The sequence below is a fragment of the Juglans microcarpa x Juglans regia genome, chromosome 4S, assembly GCF_004785595.1.
Source record: "Juglans microcarpa x Juglans regia isolate MS1-56 chromosome 4S, Jm3101_v1.0, whole genome shotgun sequence".
NCBI classification, from domain to species: domain Eukaryota; kingdom Viridiplantae; phylum Streptophyta; class Magnoliopsida; order Fagales; family Juglandaceae; genus Juglans; species Juglans microcarpa x Juglans regia.
Window position 1 is genome coordinate 5,622,698 of NC_054601.1, and position 22,980 is coordinate 5,645,677.

Genomic DNA, 22,980 nt, shown 5'->3' on the forward strand with positions numbered 1-22,980 from the left:
TGGACTGAATCGATATTTATGCATATATTAAAAACCAATATTAAGTAAATGAAACATGGCCTTTTCGCCATAAATTTAGGCCTTTAAGATCAATCTGATTTCAGGTGAAGTTCCATTTTTCTTTCTTATTTTTTTTTTCTTTTCCTTCCAAGTCTTAGAAATAAATGATATTTGCAGGTATAGAGTAGGCTAGTAAATCTGGAATCTACATTAAAAAAAAATCAATTTTTAAGACCATCTAGCAGTAGCATTACTCTTTTATGTTATGGTCATTATAATTTCCACACGATGGGTCCTCCCCAAAGTATCCGGTCAATGAGTGAATTCCTCTGCTACGATAAAAAAAATATATTAAAAACAACATTCAACAAAAAGTTATTCAATTTCATAGTATTCTGAAGTGACCAAAATTGCAAATCAGCATCTTCGTCCTCAACCTATAGAACTCTTTAAGAATCTTCCTGACTTGCTCAAGGGTAACAAACAGTACAACAGTGAAAGGTCCCTGCCTAGAAACAGTTGGTATAAACCCTTTGTACAGAGCGATGGGCCCTCAGCCCTTATAGTCTTTAGAGCGCAGTCAAGGGCCCCATTGTAAGGTGGGGTCCCCCTGGCTCCACCTTCATGTTCATCACCCGAGTCTTGATCACGCCCACCGGGTTCAACGCCACCATCGCAACAAACCCCGTCGTGAAACTAGCAGTCACATGGGTTTCGAGCTCATCTTTCATCAATTGCCTCTCCAAGATCATCTCCTTGAACCGGTCGTATGACGCCAGCTGCAACACAGCCACTATCATAGTGCGGGGCCACGCCACAGGCTGGCCACACCCTCCTTCTTCGATATGCACATGATCGCGTCCACCATGCCTGCATAGTTGTGTCTTTGAGCCACTAGGAGCTGCCCGTCAACTTGCATTCAGACCATGGCCATGTCTGCTGAGTCCCCAACGGTAGTGTCAATAGCGTCAGCGATCAAATTGGCTTTGCACACCAATGGAAATGGACCAACCCACATGTGTTTGAGAACAATGTACAGGCCCATGCGAGTGGTGGAATAGAGTGTTTGACAGAATAGTGGCAGAGACCCTAGAAAATAGGGCGGGAACGCCTTCAGTCTAGAAAATCCTTTCGCCGACAAAGATGGGTCCACCCAGGCGAAGTAAGGGGTCTGGTTGTAGTGGGACATGGAGGGTGGTGGCGCCTACGATGGCTGAGGGATGGTGAAAAACGAATGTCGAGCTGAGATTGTGAACTGACTGTGGGTTTGGAGCCTGAACTTTCTTACCCTAAAGTTGCATGCGAACTTTGATCAGATCCAGAGGGTGAGTGGAACAACCATTGACAATGGAAGCAATACCACCTTAGACAAAACCTTTGAGACCCATCTCTTTTCGGATAATGGTATGAAGGTTATAATTCAATTACGGGATTCTCTACTCTTGGTGGTGGAGACCCAACCATGTAGAGAAATAGGGAGGAAGGGGAAGAGTATATTTGACTAAGACTAGTTGGGGTTAGAGTTCATCTCACTGGAAACTAGGAGATGGGAATGGAGGCCGAAGGCGACAGATGAGGAGTGAGGGACGCAAAGTCTCTGAGACATTTACTTGCTAAGGTGAATTGATCGATGAAAAGAAAGTGTTTTGTGGTTTGGAGGCTAGAGAGGCTAAAATATTCATCATTCCAATTTCCATCATCTTATGATATGACATTAGGTGATTGAAAATTATTTATTATATTTTACTCGTGAACCTATCATCTAATGTCCTATCATTTTGATGGGAGTTGGGATGATTAATAGATTTTCTCAAAATTTATAGTGGTTTTTTCTAAGGTTCGGGGAGAACATAGAGGCGAATGAGAGGAAAAGATAAGCACTACCCAAGCTGGGTCTTGGAACTTAAGTATGACGCGGTTGATGATCGGGTCCTTCTGGATGGAGTGTCCACTTCAGTGGTCATGCAACTGCAAAGAAAGGACTTGAGTTTGATATTGAGGGCCATTAAGGCATAGCTCCGAGCCTAACAAACTATCTCATGTAAAAGGGGTTCGACCCATAACTCAAATAGATGATTGATGTAAGGATTCTATAATTGGTGAGATTTGGCCACTTGGAGCCTAACTACTCACCCAAAGGCCCATTGGGTTTTTAGCCCTGTATTCCTTCCAAGCTCCCCAAATGAGATAATGGGCTTGTGCCACGTGTTGACCCAGAGAATCAACCCTCCCAATAACTGACAACCCAAAGACTCCACCTGTCTAATGAATTGTTACTAAACCAATATTAGAAAATGTTCGTTTTCTACTGTTTATAGCTCAATCTAAATTCTCAAGTCTAATGAATTGTTACTAAGCCGAAATGATTCAAATTTCAAACTATTTTTACAACGTAAACAGCTCGAGTCTCTCCAAAAATTTTGAAGACAAGGAAAAAAAAATATATATATATATATATATATATATATCTCTCTCTTTAGTCGAGCAATGCCAACCCAGAGACGCTGTATATATGCATTGTGGCAAATGCATAGCCCTTTCATAAGAGAGTTCCACTCCATGCACTCGAATATGAAATCAAAGAGAATCTACAAAATATAAATATCAAAACATCCATCAATGGATATGGCCAAACCATTCCTCGTGGAACCAATCATTGCCATTGATGTTTACGTTTGATCCCTAAAACCAATTTAGTACCGTTTAAAGCTAATCTCCCTTCTTTCTATATCTCTCTGTCCCATCCATTCCTCTATCCTGATCAATCTCCTTAACCTTAAAAAGACATTAAACAAAATTTAAAAGCGAGATCAGAAAACTTCAAAACCACTCACTCCTGTCTTTCCCTCTGTGATCGGTGGTGACGTGAAATTTCAAAGCTTGATCCCAAATGTGTTGCTAACTTGATTGATGTTGGAGGTCCAGAAATGAAGGTGCAATGAGACAGTTGATGTTGTTGTGGCCTAGGGTGCAAAGTACATGCATGGTCCTTGTGGGTGGAAATCACACTGCCGCTAGGTTTTGCACTCACTAAGTTCTTCATTCTTCTTCTTTTTCTTCTTCGCTCTCCCCCTATCTCTCCAACCTCTAAGTCTCTTCTAGCATCTACCATCTTCTTTAATTTCTTTCTTTTCTTATTTTTGGCTTTCCTTACTATAGATCTTTTTCCCGCCCCTCGCCGCTTCTATAAATGCCCCATCACCAATTCGCGCTTCTCACAACCCCATAGCCAAGCTAGTTCATGTACGTAGTTTGCTATAAACAAGAATTTGTGAATATGGGCATCAACATTGCTCGTGGTTTCTGCACCAAACACTACAATAAATACAAGCACTTTCCTAGAGGTAGGCTTGGATTGTACCATTTTGACGCTCCATATTTGATAATCAGGTATCCCGACTCCTCCAAGGTTTTGAAGCTTCTCGTCTACTCCATGCTTTTAGCATTGCTCGTTGTTTCTTTCCCATTGATAAGATACACCATTAGAGGATTCTCAGCCTCTTCGCCAGCCATTATTTTGGATGCTAAAGTTATTGTTGATCTAGTCAATCCCGAAGTTTTGCCATTGATCTTTCGTGATTTGACGAATGAAAGCCTCCTGGAAGTGGGAGAGAAAGTTGTTTTCCTAAGCAATGGGGAGGAGGAAACCATATACAGCTCGCTTCAGATTTTAAGGGAAATGAAATGGACCTCATCTTCGTCACGGATTTGAAGCGACATAACTCAATTCTAAGCAAAACGTTTGACTTTGCCTGGGCATCTAACTTCCTTACCACCGCAGATTTCATTGACCATACTCTCAAGATTGATGACATTATCACCATTGAACTCGGTAAAAATCCATCGGTTCCATTCTCCAGATCATCCTACTATAAAATCGTCTACCTTAGGTGGTTGGACTCGACTGTCATCGTCATGAAGAAAACCAGTCTTGCTATTGCCAAGAAGGCAACACTCAAGAACCTCGAAGACGTGCTCCTTGAGTCACCATGAGTGGCTTCAGGCAAATCAAGCCACTATTTAAAACGAACCTAATACTTTCCCGATTTAATGGGTGATAGCCTGAAGGGCTACCCATGACGTGTGTTCATAGACCTTGACGGAGAAGGAAGGTGGCAGCGAAACCAACTGATTCGAGAGGCATTGCCCGACTAGGAATAAAGACTTCAAGATGTACAAGACAGAGATAGTGACAGAGGAGTCTTCAGGGAAGGAGGTAACACGGGTTGGGATGTTGGGGTGGTTGAAGAGAATGTGATGGAAGAGGAGTACGTGGTGATGAAGGCGGAGGTGGTGGAAGAGATGGTGAAGAGCAAGGTGATAAAATTGGAGGACAATATTTTCTTGGAATGCAAACCGTAGGGGAACGAAGTTCATGGAGGCTAGATAGGGAATAATAACAATTAAAGGAGCTAAAGGGCTTATGGGGAGTGCTTTGCATTGTACTAACGACTAAGGGATGAAGGTGTTGAAGTGCACTAGTGGTGGGGTTGACGATCGACAGGAATCAAGATAACAAACATCTTCTGAGAATAATTGATTGTGTGTTTTGCATTGCAATACTAAATGTTACAGATATGCATATATATGTTGTCGCTGGAAATTTGGTTGGATTCTTCTTAATTTCCTTCAATTTCTTAGTTCGATCTCTAGCTTAGTTCTTGTTCATTGTTGGGGGGAGTAGTCATGATCAGGAAGTTTTCCAATGTTCTTGATTACATTTAATTGCTATGAAGTGCATGGTTGTTAATCCTATATATGGTTATGTATTGTTGTTGTGCATGCATGCATGTGTTTTGAATATGCTCGTGAATGAATAACAATACACAAGATGATATACATGATGAATGTTTGGGAGGAAGAAGATAATCCATCTAATATCTTTATCTGAATTTAAATAAAATGGATGGAAGGAACGCAGATAAATAAATTAAGTATTGCGCTCATATTTATTGGTGAAATTCATGAGTTTTTTTAATAACATTAAATACTTAATAAATACTTTATGGTCACACCTTAATCACTTATTTAAAAGTTAATGATGAACCTCTCCTTCCATCATAAGGATACACAATCTATGAAATCTTCAATCTACATATGAAACCTTGGACTGTCCATCTTATGACACCAGTAAAAGAGCAGAGCTTAAACTTGCATTATCAAACTTCGCATAAGTCTAGGGCTTGGGCCGTCGTTTGCATATTATTCCAAGAGAATCTGTCTGTACAGTCTCGGGCCTCGGCTCCAGTTGTGCTGGGCCGAGTTTATCCGTTGAATTAATTCATAAATAAAGTATAATAAATAATTTTATAATAATTAAATATTATATAATAAAATGAATGATAATTCAAATAATGATGAGTAACATTACGATATCCAAATATAAAATAAAAACTAGCTTACATCGTTGTTCATAGACAAGTATGAAAAAGTCTCGGAATTGATATGATCATACTAGATGTTCTCCATCAATAATATCAAGTCTTATAAATGCTTCGGTCTCATTTAGATATAGAAACGGTTTCATCTCATCTTATTATTATATTTTCTTTAATTTCTTCATAAAATATAATAAATAATTTAACTTTTTTAAATACTAAAATAATAATAATATTAAAAAATAGTATATTAATAATATTTTATTTAATTTTTATTTAAAATCATCTCATCTCATCTTACTATCTAATTGAGACCTTTATCGATAACAAAAAAAAATACATATGAACCTCTAACGTATAAAAAAAATGAGATTAATTTAATTACCCGTCACGCTTGATCATAGATATTGTAATTAAAATGTTAAAAATGCTGCAAATATGATTTCTCAAATTCAGCCTCGGCGTAGTTATGATTTTGGACGCAAATTAGAGGGAAAGAAATGAACGAATAGTAAAGAAAAAGAAACAAGCATTATGGTCAAAAGTGGTCATGAAGGTCGCACACGCAAGCAGCTATGTAAATTAAAACCAAACACCTACGCAAACGAGAATTGAGAAAATGCAGAGAAAAATAAATTATGCAGCCACCGACCTTGACTCACGCTCACACGATCAACAAAATCCTCCTCGTGCTTTCTCATTAGCTAATGATGCTTTAGTCCAGTCATTTTTTTCCACCTAAATTTCTCCAACAACATCATTACCCATTTCTTTTTTTCAAGCATCTATTTACATTAGAAGATATTTTATTTTATTTTATTTTATTTTTATTTTTATTTTATACGTTTTATGAATACCCTAAAAGAATTCTTTTCGTTTTATTTTTTAATTAAAGAGAGAAAGAAGGATAGAAAAAGAAAATGACAATGAGCCATCCTAATTAATGAAATGATATATTAGAGTGTGTAAGCCTCGTGCACTCTTTAAAAAAAATAATAAATAAAAAATTTATATAAAAAATTAAATTTTTAATAATTTATTTTAAAAAAAATATGCAACACTTAGTAGAAATTATAATTGTATCTACTATCTGACATTAATCGTCTTATTAGACTTGTTCTGTCCCACCTAATCAAGTACGTACAGACCGTCCGATCCCATATAGACGTCCCCACTGACCCCACAATCAATCACATCAGGCAAGCAGGAGGAATGGAATCAATCCATGGAGCCGGTTTAGCTCCCGGTTTGAACTGGGTCCGTCGTCAAGTTGGACCGAATATTTAATGACCGAAGAATTCAGTGATTCACGCCTCTCCAGAGCATGAAAACAATAGATATTCCTTTCCCCGATCGTTAAAAATTACAATAGAAGTGTTTTAATAAAATAAAAATTAATAATATTATTAAATAATTAGTTCAGCTTATTTTCTAGGTCAGATAACCTTGTTATTATTATTTTTTAAAATTTTTATAGAAAATATATTAAATATTTTATTTTTTTTTAAATTTTTAAATAATAATAATATTAAAAAATAATATTATAATCATGTGAATCGAATTTTTCTTACCTTTTTCTCGTGTCCGATTTCCGAATCAACCGTTTCTCCTCACTCTCACTCTCACTTCCCTCGTCTGAAATTTCCTTGTCCAAGAATTTGACACTGACATTCTCTTTCTTGCCTATACGTTTTAGTTTTCGAAATCCCCACCGTCTTTCGGCTCCGATAGGTTGATATCCTGCATGCTTAACCTCCGGCGTCGTAGGCCACAACACAGCCGTGACCGGCGAATCTATATGTGCGGTGGCGGTTTTGGGGTTTCTTTGATTTGGTTTTTCTGGATGCGTGTTGGGTGCGGGGTAAATGCGTGATACCGGGTTTTTGTTAGGGTTTCCGAGCCTGGTGCTTGTTGCGTGCGTGCTTGCTCCGGTGATCGGGTTCGTAATTCGGCGAAAATGGCGGCTCGCCGTGGCGAGAAAGGAGGAGATCAAGCGGTTGTTAGTACTGGCCGCCGAAGAAGCCGCAAGAGCTGAGCTCGAGGTGTCGTCCGGGTACGGTGTAGGTGCCCTTGCCGCATGTGAGGTTCCGATTTCGACGAGTTATCATGAATGCGCCGTGTGTTATTCCCCTACCACTACTCGTTGTGCCCGATGCAAGGTCGTCCGATACTGGTACGAGTTTATTTCTCTTTGATGATCTTTTTGATTGGTATGGTAGTTTGGTTTCAGAATCGGTATAATTGTTCAATTTGGGGATAATTCTTCGGAATTGGTATAATTATCTTACACATTATCATGTTACTATATGTTCTAAAACTTTAAGAGCAACTGTCTGTTATCTTATGAAATTGCGTACTGGCCCCGAACCCGCATTTGGACTATGAATGGCACATGTTAGGAAGAACAGGGAGGTGATCTTCTATGAGCTCCATGAGGCTGTGACAGAGCAACACGTGCTCATTGCAATCACTGCTGAATATTATGGCTGCCGGTTTCAAAATTTTGACAGCGTATGGAATGTACTCTTTGTGACTGGAAGAGTTCGGTACCGTGAACTCCAATGAGTATATCCTTCTATATAAATTGAAGGTTGGCACCTTTTTTTAAATAGATGGTATCGTGCTAGTGGAGAAAAGAACATCCAGTACATTCTAATTGGACTATGTGTTCTTTGCGACAACATCATAGAGAACTATTGTTTCCCCACCATGTATCATGTGTTGACTTAGTTATAAAAAGAGTGTAGACCACCTCGTTTTGGTCAAGTAAAGTTTTAATTGCTTGCTATTTTCTGTTTATGCACTCAAAATATGTTAAACTGGTTTCTTGTATACTTCATGTGTACTTGGGCATTGCCTATTTACGTGGATCAATAAAACTTCTTACTTATTAAAAAAAAAAAAAATGTTAAACTGGTATACTTCAAGTTAGTGACATAAGAATTTGAATTTTGTAGCTCCGGCAAATGCCAGATAATCCACTGGAGACAAGGTCACAAGGAGGGATGTTATCCTCCTGGTACCACTCAGCGGATTATTGATGTGGGAAGCAAGGTGACAGTTCAAGATGACCATAAAACTAGTGGTAGCAGTTTTGAGACTGAAGGTAGGTTTTGCGCAAATCCAAGCGAAAGATTTCCTGGGGAACCTGTTTATTCCAGTCCTGGCTTGTCTCCTGATTCTCCATCTGAGAAGATTGATGATAAGAAATCTGAGTTCCTGCAAGATAGTAAAGGAACTAGTTCTGATTCTGAAACATCAAGTATGTCATTTTCAGGACTTTCTACTTCCACTAGCAGTGGCAAAGTATCTGATGATGTTTCCGAGGGTGAGAGCACAGACTCAAATGAGTCCCAGGGATCAGATGTACATCTGCCTGTTAATAATCCCCTCGACATTCATGACACCATTTCTAGTGTTAAGCACATAAATCAAAGCCAGGCATTGTCGCCAAAGTTTGCTAGTTTAGTCTATTCTGTAGATAGCCTTACCAAAGCTAATAAATTAAATCAGACCAAACCCAATCGTAGAGATGGAGAAAGTGTTTGTGCTTCAACTAGTTCTTTGGGTTTGGGAAGTAATTGCATGCTCAAGGATTCAATTGCTGAACCCCGTACGGTGTCAGCTGGTTTCTGGGGGACAACTCTTGACTCCATTGGGTCCAAAATTGATACCTCTGATAATTATGTTTTGTCAAATTCTCATGGAGTTGGTGACAGCAAATTATCTGACTCTGGGTCTGTCTTAAGTTTTTCATTCAGCTTGTCTGAAACAACACCTTTGCATGCACAAGATGCTAAGGTAAAAGGCATTGTATCAGATGATGCTTTTCCCTGTGCTTTGCGTATCACTAAGTCTGTTCATGGGGCAGCAGTGTCAGAAAATATTTGTGCTGATGTTCCAAACAAAAACTCTTCATCCCTGAATGAAGGGTCTACCCATACGGATAATGATGCTAGCTGTGATTCACATTCGTTGAAGTGCATTAAAGTCGAATCTATGTCCTCTTCCTCTTCATATGTTCATCTATCTTCAAACGCTCTTCGAGATTCAATAAGTTCAGATGCTTCAAATGTCATTAACTTGCCATCCTCGAGCTCTGAAAGGTTGAAGCATGACACCGATGACCCTGAAAGTACTTCACATATTTTGAAGTCCAGAGGAGTCAGATGTTTATCATCCAGTGCTTTTGATGTTCGTGTAGCCTCTAGTGCTCAGGGACAGTCAGTTCCTGTGGATAAATCAGGAAAGGTTGATGGTGTTCAGGCTAGTGCTGCTATATCCTCTTGCGTTAGGAGTGGCTTGAAAACATCTGTACAGGAGGTTGCTGACCAGTTCAGAGGATCTAAATTATCAAAACACTGCATGGTAGGCGATGGATGTGAGGTTTCTGCAAGATACACGGACAAGGTTTTACTTCAATTGTTGTGTTTGTATCTATAAATTTTAATTTTTGAATGCATTAGAATTTTTTTTTTTTTGTTGACTTTGTGTTTTGTTTTTTGCAGGGGATTTTTCCATACGAATTGTTTGTCAAGCTCAATAATTGGAATACAATAGAATTTCGTCCTTGTGGTCTTATAAATTGTGGGAACAGGTAATGTAAGTGGTTGCTGTTTATGGGAAGCTTGTACTCGAAATTTGCTCTGGCTCTATCCACAAATATTTTTGCATGCACACAGATGCCCTACTATTTGCTAGTGTCAGAAAACGTCTATCTCCTAGTGTCTGTTTTGCTAGTAAGCTGTCGAATGAGTCTCAACTTGTTAAGATGGTTTGCTTTTGTCTTGGTAAATATGTTCTGTCTATGCATGGTATAGCTCCATCTTGTGTTGTGAGATCCTACTGTTATGTGTAGAAGAGGTAGCTTCTTTCTCCATTTCTGTATGTCAAGATGGACTAAATTTTTCAGATTTTGTTTTCTTTTCTGCCTTTTCATTGTGTTGGTATCCTCTTTCTAAAGGAAAGGAATGCTCTCATACTGCTATATCCCATTTTCCCCTTGCAGCTGTTATGCTAATGCTGTGCTCCAGTGCTTGGCATTTACACCTCCTTTGACTGCTTATTTTCTTCAAGGGCTTCATTCGAAATCATGTATGTTTATGGTGATAGGCTCCATTATGAATTCATCAAGTGGTGACTATTGTGTAAATATCAAACGCGACATTTGTATAGGATCCAAATCTATTTATTATTCGTTTCTTATTTTCTATGTCAGGCGTAAAGAAAGAGGGGTGTTTCACCTGTGAGTTTGAAAGTTTAATATTGAAAGCAAGGGAGGGGAATTCTCCACTCTCTCCTATTGGGATACTTGGGAAACTTCAAAATATTGGCAATCAGCTTGGTAATGGGAGGGAAGAGGACGCCCATGAGTTTTTGAGGTGTGCTTTTAAATTTCTGGCCAAAGTAAATGATTTTATGCCTTTGCCATGTTTTTTATGGATCACTTTTAAAATTAACTGAAGATTTTAAATAACAGGTATGCTATTGATACAATGCAATCTGTTTGCCTTAAGGAAGCTAGGCTAGATGCGTCAGGGCCCTTGGAAGAAGAAACCACTCTAATAGGCCTCACATTTGGTGGTTACCTTCGTTCAAAGGTATTTGGTGGTCTTTATGATGATATATGTCCAACCATTGCACTTTATCCATCTTGCGTGAGAATTGTATCTTTGTTGGCCAGATCTATCTTAAAGAAGGACGTGTATTATCTGTCCTAAACCTTTTCTCTCTGTACACTTTCACAAAAAAAAAAAAAAAAATTAATAATAATAATAATAATAATAAATAAGTTTTGTGTGCTTCATGATGATACACTAATTTTTGTGATAGGATTCAAAAGAGAGATTGTGATAGAGTCAAAACTCTTTAGGTATCGTTTGGATTCAAAGATGAGTTGAGATGGGTTGTGAATAGTAGTGAGATTTGTAAGTTAAAGTTGATGAATAGTAATGAATAGTAGTGAGATGAGTTGAGATGAGTTGAAATGAGTTGAAATGGGTTGTGAATACAAACCGGGCCTTAGTCTTGTGCAAGAGGCTGCTTTGTTATGTATCACAGAGAAAGGATGGAAAGGGGAGAGTTCTTTATTGCTGGAACCAAGGATAGTGCAATGGCTTGGAGGTACACTGGAGGAATGCTTGAATGGGGAAAAGTAGAAGTTTTATTCGGCAATTAGGGAAGGCTACTGAAGTTTAGTAGCATAGAAGTGCTTGAATGGTAAAAGGGCGATATATGATGGTGGCAGCATATGGTGAGGGAGGAAGGGGGAGTTTTTTGTTCATTCCTGAGGGTGAAGGAGGGAGGGGATGGAGGAGACTGAGGGAGGCTTTGGTGGTAACTGGAAAGGAGAAACAGGGGTGGTTTCCATGGTGGCTCTCGGTTATACGAGGATGCTCTAGTGCAGGTGGTGCCACCCCTGGTACAAGGAGGTGGAGATGGTGGTGTGAGGCCTAAGGACCGAAAGCTGCATTGAGCCCCTCCGTTTGTACGTAATGCAGGCTATGGTAGGGAGGCTGACGGCAAAAGTGCAGGAGATGTGTGGCGTGCTCTAATGGACATGCAAAGGCAATCGAGGCACTTGCAGCAAAAAATGGATGAAGTGTTAAGGAATGTTGGGACTAAAAAGGAAAAAGAAAGGGGAGAGGATAAGGGAAAGGGGCCGGCATCTGTGGAAAGAATTGGGCCTCACGCTTAAGCCTTTGGGCTGGACTAGGCCATCAAAGGCTTCCAGGCCTTCGGGATCAAGGGCTGGGCGTCACTATGGGCCCCAGCCCAAAATGTACCGCAGGAAGGCCAGCCCGAGAAACCTTCCCAGCTACGAGAGTGCTGCCCGCGCACCAGCCACCACGCCGTTGGTGGGGGTGCAGCCGCCAGTGACACAGAATGTGCCGGCAACTCAGAAGGTGCCGCTGACGTAGGTGGGGTTCTTCGATGACAGCCAGCAGCGGCTGGTTTTGCAGAAAAAGCCCAATGAACCTGTTTTGGTTTCCCATAAACAATCCGGAGATGGTGGTGGTGGTCTGAAGGTGACGGTGGCGACCCAGAATATGCCGGAGACGATGGTGGTGGCCTCCGATGAAGGCCAGAAGGTGTCGAATGGACACAACATGATTGGCGAGCTCAAATCTGCATCCGCGACACTTGCGGAGTGGCAGCGTTTGCGATAAGCTTAGTGGGTGAAAGCCCCACATACGTGAACCCACCTACACACTTTTCTGATGAATCTGAGATGGATGAAACAGTTGAAGAGGATTGGTGGAGGTGATCCAGTCCCTTTGAGCTTCATGATGCCAGTGCATTATAATGTCTCAGATTGGGTATTTCAAATGGTAAAAGAACTACAAAAAGTTGTGGGACTAAAGTGTGAGGGATATGAAGATCAATTTATGGCTTTGCTTATAGCCATTGAAGCGGGGCATCAAAGTCATAGAAAAGCTGGATCAAAAAAACAACGTGAGCTAAACAGATTGACTTGGTCTAAGAATTCCGAGGGTAGCTCCAGCAAGGATAGGTCAAAAGGGAAGGGGCTGACTTTCTCTAAATGAAACCCAAGATAGTATTGTGGAATGTTCGTGGACTCAATGAGGCTAATAAACATTTTCAAGTAAGAAATATGCTTCGTGAGGTGGAAGGCGGACATTGTTTATTTACAAGAGACAGAGATGAAAATGATTGATGGGAAAATTGTGCGAAGTTTATGGAGTTGTGTTCACGTGGATTGGGTGTATATGGCTTCTATTAGGGCCTCAAGAGGTATGTTGTTGATGTGGGATAGACGGGTGGTGGAGAAAATAGAGGATGTTGTAGGATCCTACTCGGTGGCATGTTCCTTCAAGAGTGTATCAGATGATTTTTTGTGGGCTTTTGCAGGTGTCTATAGTTCAAACTTGGATAACAATAGAAGAGCATTGTGGGAAGAAATAGTTGGAGTATGCAGCTGGTAGGATCTTCCTTGGTGTATTGGGAGAGACTTTAACGTTATAAGATTTCCAAGCGAGTGTTTGGGGAATTGAAAGAGTAAGTTCAGCAATGACTGAGTTCTTGGAATGCATATTTGATTTGAATTTGGTGGATTTGCTTCTTGTAGGGGGCTCAGCCACGTGGTCAAACAATCAGTCTTGGTCTCGTTTGGATCGTTTCTTAATATCACCAGAATGGGAAAGTCCTTTTTCGGATGTATGGCAGAAAAGAATGCCTCGTCTTTGCTTGGATCATTGGCCTATCATGCTTGATTGTGGTGGTATCCGAAGAAAGCGAAGGCATTTCAAATTTGAAAACATTTGGCTGAAGTCAGAAGGCTTTGTAGAGAGAGTGAGACAATGGTGGTCCTCGTATCAGTTTCAGGGTACCCTTAGCTTCATCCTAGCGGGTAAATTGAAGGTGCTAAAAAAAAGATTTGATGCTTTGGAATATACCTACTTTTGGAGATATAGGGGAGCGCAAGAAAAGCAAGGTGATGGAAATCCAAGAGCTTGAGAGATTACAAGAGATGCGGCCTCTTACACAGGACAAGCTAGCACAAATGACAATGTTGGTTGCGGAACTTGAAAGGATTATCTTTCTAGAAGAGACATCATGGCGTCAAAAATCGAGAGTCTTCTGATTGAGGGAAGGAGATCGAAGTACCAAATATTTCCATAGAATTGCAAACTCCCATCGGAGAAACAACAACATTGAGTTACTGAAAATTGATGGTGTTGAATGCAAGGAAGAGCAAGTTATTGAAGAACATGTAGTAGGTGTCTTTGCGCAGCTCCTAACTGAGCATGAGGGATGGCGACCTACACTTGATGGCCTTGCTTTAGACGTCATTGAGATGAATGATGTATCTCAGATGGAGAGGGCCTTTAAGGAGGCGGAGGTTTATGATGTAGTGAGGAAAATAGCTAAAGACAAGGCACCGGGGCCTGATGGTTTTTCTATGGGTTTCTTTCAAACTTGTTGAGAAGTGATAAAAGAAGATCTCATGCGGGTGTTCCAGGAGCTTTTCTTGGTGGGAAAATTCGAGAAAGCCTTAACACCACTTTTCTTACATTGATACCAAAAAAGGTGGGGGCCATGGAGGTTGAAGTGTTTTGGCCCATAAGCTTAGTGAATGGTGTTTATAAAATAATTTCCAAAGTGCTGGCGAAACGTCTAAGTGAGGTGTTGGGGAAGATCATTACAAAACCTCAAAATGCTTTTGTAAAGGGCAGACAAATTCTTGATGCAGTTCTTATTGCCAATAAATATCTAGATAGTAGGTTAAAGGCTGGCAAAACAGGGATCATCTGCAAGCTAGATATGGAGAAGGCGTATGATCACGTTAACTGGGAGTTCCTTCTCTACCTTCTTGGGAGGTGTGGCTTTGGGGAGAGGTGGCAGACTTGGATCCATTGGTGCATATCAATGGCGAAATTCTCAGTGTTGATAAATGGCAGTCCGGCTGGTTTTTTTCATAGCACACGAGGCCTAAGACAAGGAGATCCGTTGTCGCCTTTGTTGTTTGTTATTGTGATAGAGGCGCTTAGTAGGATGACTTCGACATTGACTAATAATGGTTTCGTGGATGGTTTTTCGATCAGATCCCCTGAGACGAGAACCGTTAACATATCTCATCTTATCTTTTGTGAGGCGGATCAAAATCAGATTCAAGCATTGAAGGCTTTGCTCCTATGTTTTGAAGCACTATCCAGTTTGAAGGTGAACTTCGACAAATCAGAGATGGTGCCCATTGGAGGTTTTCTTAACCCACAATAGCTGGCCAACACGTTGGGGTGCAAGATAGCCTCACTCCCCATGACTTATCTGGGCCTTCCATTAGGGGCTCCTTCGAGAGCGTCCTCTATATGGGACACAGTGGTTGAGAAAGTAGAACGGAGGTTGGTGGGATGGAAAATGATATATTTGTCAAAAGGTGGTAGGATGACGTTGATAAAAAGTACTCTATCTAACTTACCAACATATATTTTATCATTGTTTCCTTTACCTTAAGTGTGGCGTTTCGAATTGAGAAAGTCCAACGTGATTTCTTGTGGAGTGGAGTGGGGGAGGAGTTCAAGTTTCACCTAGTTAAGTGGGAGACGATATGCCACCCTATTTCTAATGGTGGTTTGGGCATTAGAAGTATGAGGATCTTTAATCGGGCTTTAATTGGCAAATGGTTGTGGAAATATCGTAAGGAACCAAAATCCCTGTGGAAACTGGTGATTGAGAGCAAATTTGAGGATTTATGTCCGGGGGGGGGGGGGGGGGGGGGTGCACTAACGAAGTAAGGGGGGGCGTATGGAGTGGGTTTGTGGAAACACATTAGAAGAGGTTGGGAGGCCTTGAGTAGACATACTAGACTTCTTCTGGGAGAGGGCTCTAGGATCAAATTCTGAAGAGATATATGGGGTGGTAATAGTACTCTATAAGAGATATTTCCCTCACTGTTCAATATCGCTAGTGCTAAAGATGTATCAGTGGTGGAAGTTATTGAGATATCTGGTGAGCAAATCCGTTGGAACATCACCTTTAGTAGAGCGGCACAAGATTGGGAAATGAGCAGCTTTGCAAATTTTTACAGCCTTCTGTACTCTATATTACCAAGCACTCAGCGGGAAGATTTAGTGTGGTGGATACCAGATGGTAAAGTATCTTCGGTTCGCTCTTTTTACAAGGCTCTCACACAAGAACTCCAAACTTAGTTTCCATAGAGAAGGCTTTGGAGACATAAGGCGCCTCTCAAAGCAGCGTTTTTTGTATGGACAGTTTCGTTGGGGAAGATTCTCACAATCAACAACTTGAGGAAACAAAGGGTAATCATTGTAAATTGGTGTTGCATGTGTAGAGAAGGGGAGAGTCTGTAAAGCATCTACTACATTGTAAGACCGCTTGGGTATTATGGAATGAGGTGTTCAGTAGATTAGACTTGTCTTGGTTGTCTTGGGTTATGCCGGAGACAATGGTGGCTAGACCAATCTAAGAGGCATGCAACAAATCAAAGCCATATGGAAGATGATCCTGATATGCATTATGTGGTGTATATGGTAGGAATAGAATGAGAGGACATTTGAAGACAATGAGAGATTGCAGGAGGAGTTGAAAGTTTTTTTCTTTAGAACACTTTGTACTTGATTTTCTTGTCTATAATGTGCCTACATAGCTTAAGGCATTTTTTCTGTTTTAGACCTATGTATATGGCTTTGCCAATTCTTTGATCAATAAAATTTGTTTACTTATAAAAAAAAATATATATATATATATTTAGAAGTGTTCGAAATCCGATCCTACTGGCATGCTGTGATAAGCTTTTTCCTCCAAAATATCAGTAATGTGGATAAATGTGATACTGTTGCCTGTAGATAAAATGCACCAAGTGCCAAGGCAAGTCTGAGCGGCAGGAAAGGATGATGGATCTTACCGTGGGGATTGAAGGGGATATAGAAACCTTGGAAGAGGCCCTTCATCAATTTACAGATACTGAGATTTTGGACGGTGAAAACAAGTATCGATGTAGCAGGTTGGTTTGCATTACAGTTTTATGATTCTCTTGCTATATTATTTTTGCTTTATGATTTTCAGATAATTCTTATTCTGAAACACAGTTAAATCATTTTATTTGTTAGCCTTGTGGCTTTTGCACTTCAGTGGATATTAGATATTAACTTATTGTATTCCGTTTCTTGATCTCATGGCTATGAATTTTAGCAAAACCGAGTTCAGTTGAAGTGTGCTTAGAATTCAGGTTCTACCCATATAAATAATTTAGTGTAAACCTTCTATTGAATTGTGCCATCTCAGCTGTTTGCTATGAAATAAATTTTCCCGATGATGGTACAACTTCATTACCACAAGGTCAATCCGTAGAGTCATAACTAATACCTCTATAGTTGTCTGCCCCAGATGGATCTGTTCAACCACATGCAAAACATCTATATAGAAGTGGACGTAAATCACATAGTGTCATTGATTATTCCTGGATGATTAAGTGCATTCCAGGGATCAGGTTCTATGTAGATGGGTTGGGAAAGCCCTATCGTAGGCTATGCTTATACCTTTGCTTCTATAGGACTATGAAGTTTTGTTTTATTGCTTTTAATATATTAAAATATTCAACCTATGTTTTCCATATAATTGTTATTGTAGGAAAAGGTAGTTGGAAGGGGTGCAGGTGTGCTGGTCTATGAAATTTATTTCCCAATTATAAAATTGCACAATTTGTAGCCTCTCGTATTAGCTTATTTGAAGCAGTATTATTTCTTACCTGCCCTTGGACAATGGCTCATTGATCTATCCTTTGGCATAATTAGTACTCCTTTACGAAATTCTCTATTTTCTTTGGAAAGAATGGCTTTATAAGTGATGGTCACTTTTAGTAGTTATCTTTCTTCCTAAATAGGTGTTTTCTCTTGTATGCACCCTGTATACTTGGGCTATATGCCTATTCATATTAATATATTATAATCGTTTACCTATCAAAAAAAAAAAACTTAGGAGTTATCTACTATCTTTGTTTTAATCAGATGCAAATCTTATGAGAGGGCCAAAAAGAAACTGACAATAACAGAAGCTCCAAATATCCTTACAATAGCATTGAAACGATTCCAGGTAATTCTTAGGGCACTTCAATCATTAATGGCATTTTGCTCATGGCATTGCAAATTCATACTGTCTTATTTAATAATGATGCTTTTACAGTCAGGTAAATTTGGGAAGCTTAATAAACCAATTCAATTTCCGGAGATACTGGACTTGGCACCCTTTATTAGTGGGACAAGTGATAAGTCACCTATATATAGGCTTTATGGAGTGGTGGTCCATTTAGACGTCATGAATGCATCCTTTTCTGGTCATTATGTATGCTATGTTAAGAATGTCCAAAACAAGTGGTTCAAGATTGATGACAGCACTGTAAGTTCTCAAATTCCATTAACCTTCATTTCTTTAGCAAGTTTCATACATGTTGCAGCATTAGAGGGTATCTTGTTTTGTTTTGCGCAGTAGAGGGATCTTGAACAAAGAAATAGATTCCAGAAGCAAAATAAGAAGGTTTCCTGGGGAATTTTAATAATTGGGTTCACTGATATTTAGGGCACCTTTACTGTTTCTCTTATCTGTAATTATTAGAAAAAATTGTTGCATTTGGTTGAGTGTGTCTGATTGCTGATTCATGAAGGATCTGTTTGGTGTTCTAGATCTAGGTAAAAAAGCGCAAGATTGACATATATAATATTCTAACCTTCTGTTTTATCAATATTGTATGCTACATATACATTCAATTCTATTTTGTGAAAAATTCCTGAATTTTGTAACAATCATTTTGACTGTGTAGGTAACGCCCGTGGAACTTAAAGGGGTCTTGACAAAAGGGGCATACATGCTTCTATATGCCAGGTAATAGATTTCAGTTCCTGAATTATTCTTCTTCTTTTTATTTAAATTTAAGATTATTGTAGTCTTATTGAATTTGACCAATGACTAATTCAACTGCCGTATAGATCCTCACCAAGGGTTCCATGCTTGATTAGAAACAAAATAATTTCTTGGGACCCCAGAAATAAAGCCATCCCTTCCTGGATCAGCGGAAAGAATACCATATCCAAATCAAATGCTGACCAAAGTTTTCAGGTTTCAATTCCTCCAGACAGTTCTGCCAGCTTTGAATCTTTTAACACCAGGTCTCTCCAGCTGCAAAGGATACCAGAAGAGGACTCTTCGAGTGATAGTTCTTCCCTTCTCAGCAACTCTGATGAAGGCTCCTGCGGCACCGATAGTACCCGCGATTCTACCAGTACCGATGAATTATCTGACTTTATATTTGGTGAATCGGGACAGAGTTGGAACAGTCCATCAAGGAGTCCCGATTCGAATACTTCATCTTCCTCTTCCTCTCCCTGTCCCTCAAGGCATTCACCCACTTCTTATTCGGAGCCGGATGCTTTGGATTTCACCGGAACAAGTAGGTCTCAAGCTGAGGGAAGTGTTCCGTTTTTGCATCCTGACACAACCCGACATTGTAGAAAGTTAGTGACTAGTAGTAGTTGTAGGGAAACTGAGTCACAGAGATTAGGATCTAACCCCTCTCACGATGTAAACTCTGGCATATCTTTTAAAAAATCAATGAGGGAAAGAAGAGATTAAACATTTGGTAATAATACATATAGTTAATGAGTGGTAAATAACAGTTAAAAGAGGGTCTGGCATGCTATATATTCTCGTCACTCGGTGGCCTGGCGTCGTCTAGCCATTGAACTTAGTCGCTTGGTGGGGAGAAAATAATAAGAATAAAAACCCGTCCAGAATAGATAAAATTGAAAGAGTACTGTTATATTTACAAAGAAATTATATCAAAACAATCTTATAAATTGATGTAATTTTATCTGATTTGTTAAATTTATTTTATAATAAAAATAATTTTATAATCTGATAAATAACATTAAATTACATTAATTTAAGAAATTATCTTTATGTAATTAGAATATTTCTCAAATGGAAAAATCACGACGAATTGGGATCCCAAAGGGGTTGGTCACCTACCCAATTTGTAGCTAGCTCGATCCAGTACTGAGCTTGGATCAAATCTATTGGTTGGCTCTCTTTGGGTCTCAATCAAAGTTTTGAATATCGTTTGATAAATTAATTATATATGATAAATTATATATTAAAATAACATTAATGCAAATCTTAAAAAATTAAAATATATATTTATAAAACTTAATAATACTTTTAAGTTCTCAATCTAACTATTAAAAAAAATAATCACTCATCTTCATCATGAAAAAGAAAGTAAAGATTTGATTTTTAATTCTCGAGAAAATGAGATTAAAAAAAATTAAGAAGATATCTTCAGATGTAATAATTATAGTGAAAATTGCGAAAAAGTCGGGATTTTTATATTAATTACAAAAATATCACAACCATGCCCATAGTTTTCACTTCTCGAACCGGAATATGAATTTCGGCTTATACATCAAAAACTGATTAGTATTGACCGAAATGTATCGAAAAATCTGTATTTAACTCAATACGAAACACTTATCTCCCGTGTCGGTTACTCTTCCGATATGATAAATTATAATTACGGTAAATTTTGACCGGTACAGTACTATATTCAAAACATTGGTCTCAATAGCCATTACCATATCATATTTAAATGGGTGTATTTATTTAAATGTTTTGATCAATTTGAAAAGTCGATGAAGCATAATAAATAGTATACATCTGGTGTTTTGCTTAACCATCCCACTTGAGCATGGTTTCTGTAGATTTGATCTAAGTTGCAGCAGCTTTGTTCACGAGCCTGAACTCACGTACATCGATTATCCATTCCCTAGGGTTGGGTTTTGATACTTTGTCGGGAACTATTTCATATAACCTCCTACTGCATCTTTTCACCGGTAAAAAATGAAGATGCTTTGTCTCCTGGATCGGCAAGCGATCGTCCAATAAGATTGACAACGATGAAAGGAATAGTGAAACAAGACAGAAGCAAAAGAGGACACGACCACGTGGGAGGGGGAAGGAGGTCTGGTCCACCCATTTACTCAAAATGGGGGCCACACACAGAACAACTATCCCATACCCATCTTGGAAAGGAAGCTCCATTTCATCTCTTCCAATTGTTAGGGACGGTGTCCGGATAAGGGTTGAGAAAAAAAAAAAAAAAAAAAATTAGACGTTTTGGAAGGGCCCCGTATTATGTCACCGGATAGAGCGTTTGTACTTTTGTCACTTCAAACCGAACTGGGACAATTTGCGACGTGGACGTAACTATCTTCGTGATGGACCTGACTTGATCCCCCACTCCCTCCCTTCATATATTCCTTTTCTTTTCTTTTTTTAGCTTAAATTGTTTGTTGGAAATTAAGGATAATAAAATAAGTATATTTATGAAGAATTTTAAAAATATAAATTAAAATAATTGAAAAAACTGGTTTTTGTCACCCATTCCTAATATGTCATGGGCTCCCTTGTGTTATTATTAAAAAAAAAAAAAAGCCCCATGTAGGTCATGTTTAGATATAAAAATGGTTTTAGCTCTTTTCATTATTATAATTTTTTTAAATTTTTATATAAAATATAATAAATAATTTAATTTTTTCAAATTTTAAAATAATAATTTTTTAATAATATTTTATTCAATTTATTTAAAACCATTTCATTTTACTGTCTAAACATATTACGGATCTTCTCATAATTTTCATAGATCCATAGTTTATCCCTCATAAATGTGGATAACACATAGAATCAACGCAGCCCTAGTTTTCTCTTGGATTGACCAAAACAAAAGCTTTAAATGAAAACCGCGGTGGGCTAGCGTTACTCCTGGATATGGTGGAAAACAATGTCGATACCAGAAAAGCCTGTCAAAGTAGTGTTAATGGGGTTCACAGCTTCACAGCCGTACGCAATTAAACCGTTTCTTAAGACCAATTCAGCATCAGCCCGCCATTGTTGATCTCATACACAGCCGATGCATGCATATATATATAATATATATATATATATATATGTATGGGACATTGGGCCTTAGGGAGGGACCCTCGTTCTAGTGCTTACAGAGGACGGCTTTTAAAAGCAATAAACAATCAAAAGTTGAATCCAGCTGCCTTTTGGTTTCTCTCTCTCTCTCTCTCTCTCTCTCAAACTATTTCCCCTTGCAACCTCAAACTTTTCAGGGTTTTGCACTTCACACCTCCAAATTCAAAAAACTGGCACATTAATTTGCAATTTTAAGTTTCATTTGCAAATCATACTTCAAGATTTCGTGCCTTCTTCGTATCTAGCTAAGATTCTAAGTTCTAGAAGAAGCATGGTTGCTTTTTCAGTACTCATGCATTAATTAACTCAGAACAAGCATGCATATATATATATATATATATATATATATGAGTAGCTTTCCCATCTATACATTAAACTAACTACAAGCATGAAAATAGTCATATATACTGTCTGGGCGATGTTGAACAAAGCAGCAAACAAGTGACGACCAGTAGGGTTAACCCAAATCTCTAGAAATTAAATCCTTTATTACTCATCAATGGTACATGATTTTTTTGGCTAAAAGCAAGGGGTGATGAATAGTGACGGATGAGAAAAAATTTTAGTTTTTAAACATCCAGGTTTGAAGCACTTCTGCAAGCATGATATGTTTCCACTCGAATCAAGTCATTATTAGATGTTGATCAATTATATATGCTTAGAGGATAATTTCACTTCAACATGCAATTAGCCTGTCTATTTTTTGTGTCTAATCATTAATGTGATCTGGTTTTTTAGCCTAAAACATTGTCAATATGGTTGGCAGGCAGCTTGTATGCTTAAAACTCAAATACCTTTGAAATTAATGTTAAAATTGTCCATTTCAGGAAACTTTAATGGCACTAATCTCTTCCACCATTTGTTGAGGGTGTGGTGGATTAATATAAGTTATGTCAATATAGGTCAGAATCAACTCATGAGACTTCTTGTACTTTTGTGTCAACAAATCCATGATTAACTCATGTCTTTTCATGCATAGAAATTAAAAGTACTGGTACTTCATATTACCCATTATTAATATATGGATGAAGTTGATCCTGTAAACCTCATTGGATATACCTAGCACAACGTTTATCCATTTAATATATGGATGACA

At 38.7% G+C, this 22,980-nt stretch overlaps 2 protein-coding genes and 1 pseudogene across 2 annotated transcripts; 2 read left to right on the forward strand and 1 right to left on the reverse strand.

Annotated features, from left to right (window-relative positions):
* Positions 1–385: 385 nt before the first annotated feature.
* On the reverse strand, positions 386–1,388 carry LOC121262754 (annotated as a pseudogene).
* Positions 1,389–3,277: 1,889 nt separating this feature from the next.
* On the forward strand, positions 3,278–3,993 carry LOC121262755. Its single transcript, XM_041165348.1, has 2 exons — positions 3,278–3,529; positions 3,595–3,993. The coding sequence occupies exons 1-2, from the start codon at positions 3,278–3,280 to the stop codon at positions 3,991–3,993; spliced, it is 651 nt and encodes a 216-aa protein (XP_041021282.1).
* Positions 3,994–6,943: 2,950 nt separating this feature from the next.
* On the forward strand, positions 6,944–19,522 carry LOC121262808 (ubiquitin carboxyl-terminal hydrolase 16-like). Its single transcript, XM_041165418.1, has 11 exons — positions 6,944–7,551; positions 8,336–9,788; positions 9,887–9,975; positions 10,387–10,472; positions 10,597–10,759; positions 10,858–10,978; positions 16,706–16,863; positions 17,867–17,951; positions 18,042–18,254; positions 18,676–18,737; positions 18,842–19,522. The coding sequence occupies exons 1-11, from the start codon at positions 7,244–7,246 to the stop codon at positions 19,482–19,484; spliced, it is 3,381 nt and encodes a 1,126-aa protein (XP_041021352.1). The 5' UTR covers positions 6,944–7,243; the 3' UTR covers positions 19,485–19,522.
* Positions 19,523–22,980: the final 3,458 nt, after the last annotated feature.

Bases quoted from the DNA above. Each gene is read 5' to 3' on its own strand.
- LOC121262755 (XM_041165348.1), top strand. From the start codon at position 3,278: ATGGGCATCAACATTGCTCGTGGTTTCTGCACCAAACACTACAATAAA. The intron at 3,530-3,594 runs GTTATTGTTGAT...GACGAATGAAAG, and splicing joins CCATTATTTTGGATGCTAAA to CCTCCTGGAAGTGGGAGAGA.
- LOC121262808 (XM_041165418.1), top strand. From the start codon at position 7,244: ATGCGTGATACCGGGTTTTTGTTAGGGTTTCCGAGCCTGGTGCTTGTT. The intron at 9,789-9,886 runs GTTTTACTTCAA...TGTTTTTTGCAG, and splicing joins CTGCAAGATACACGGACAAG to GGGATTTTTCCATACGAATT. The intron at 9,976-10,386 runs GTAATGTAAGTG...TTCCCCTTGCAG, and splicing joins CTTATAAATTGTGGGAACAG to CTGTTATGCTAATGCTGTGC.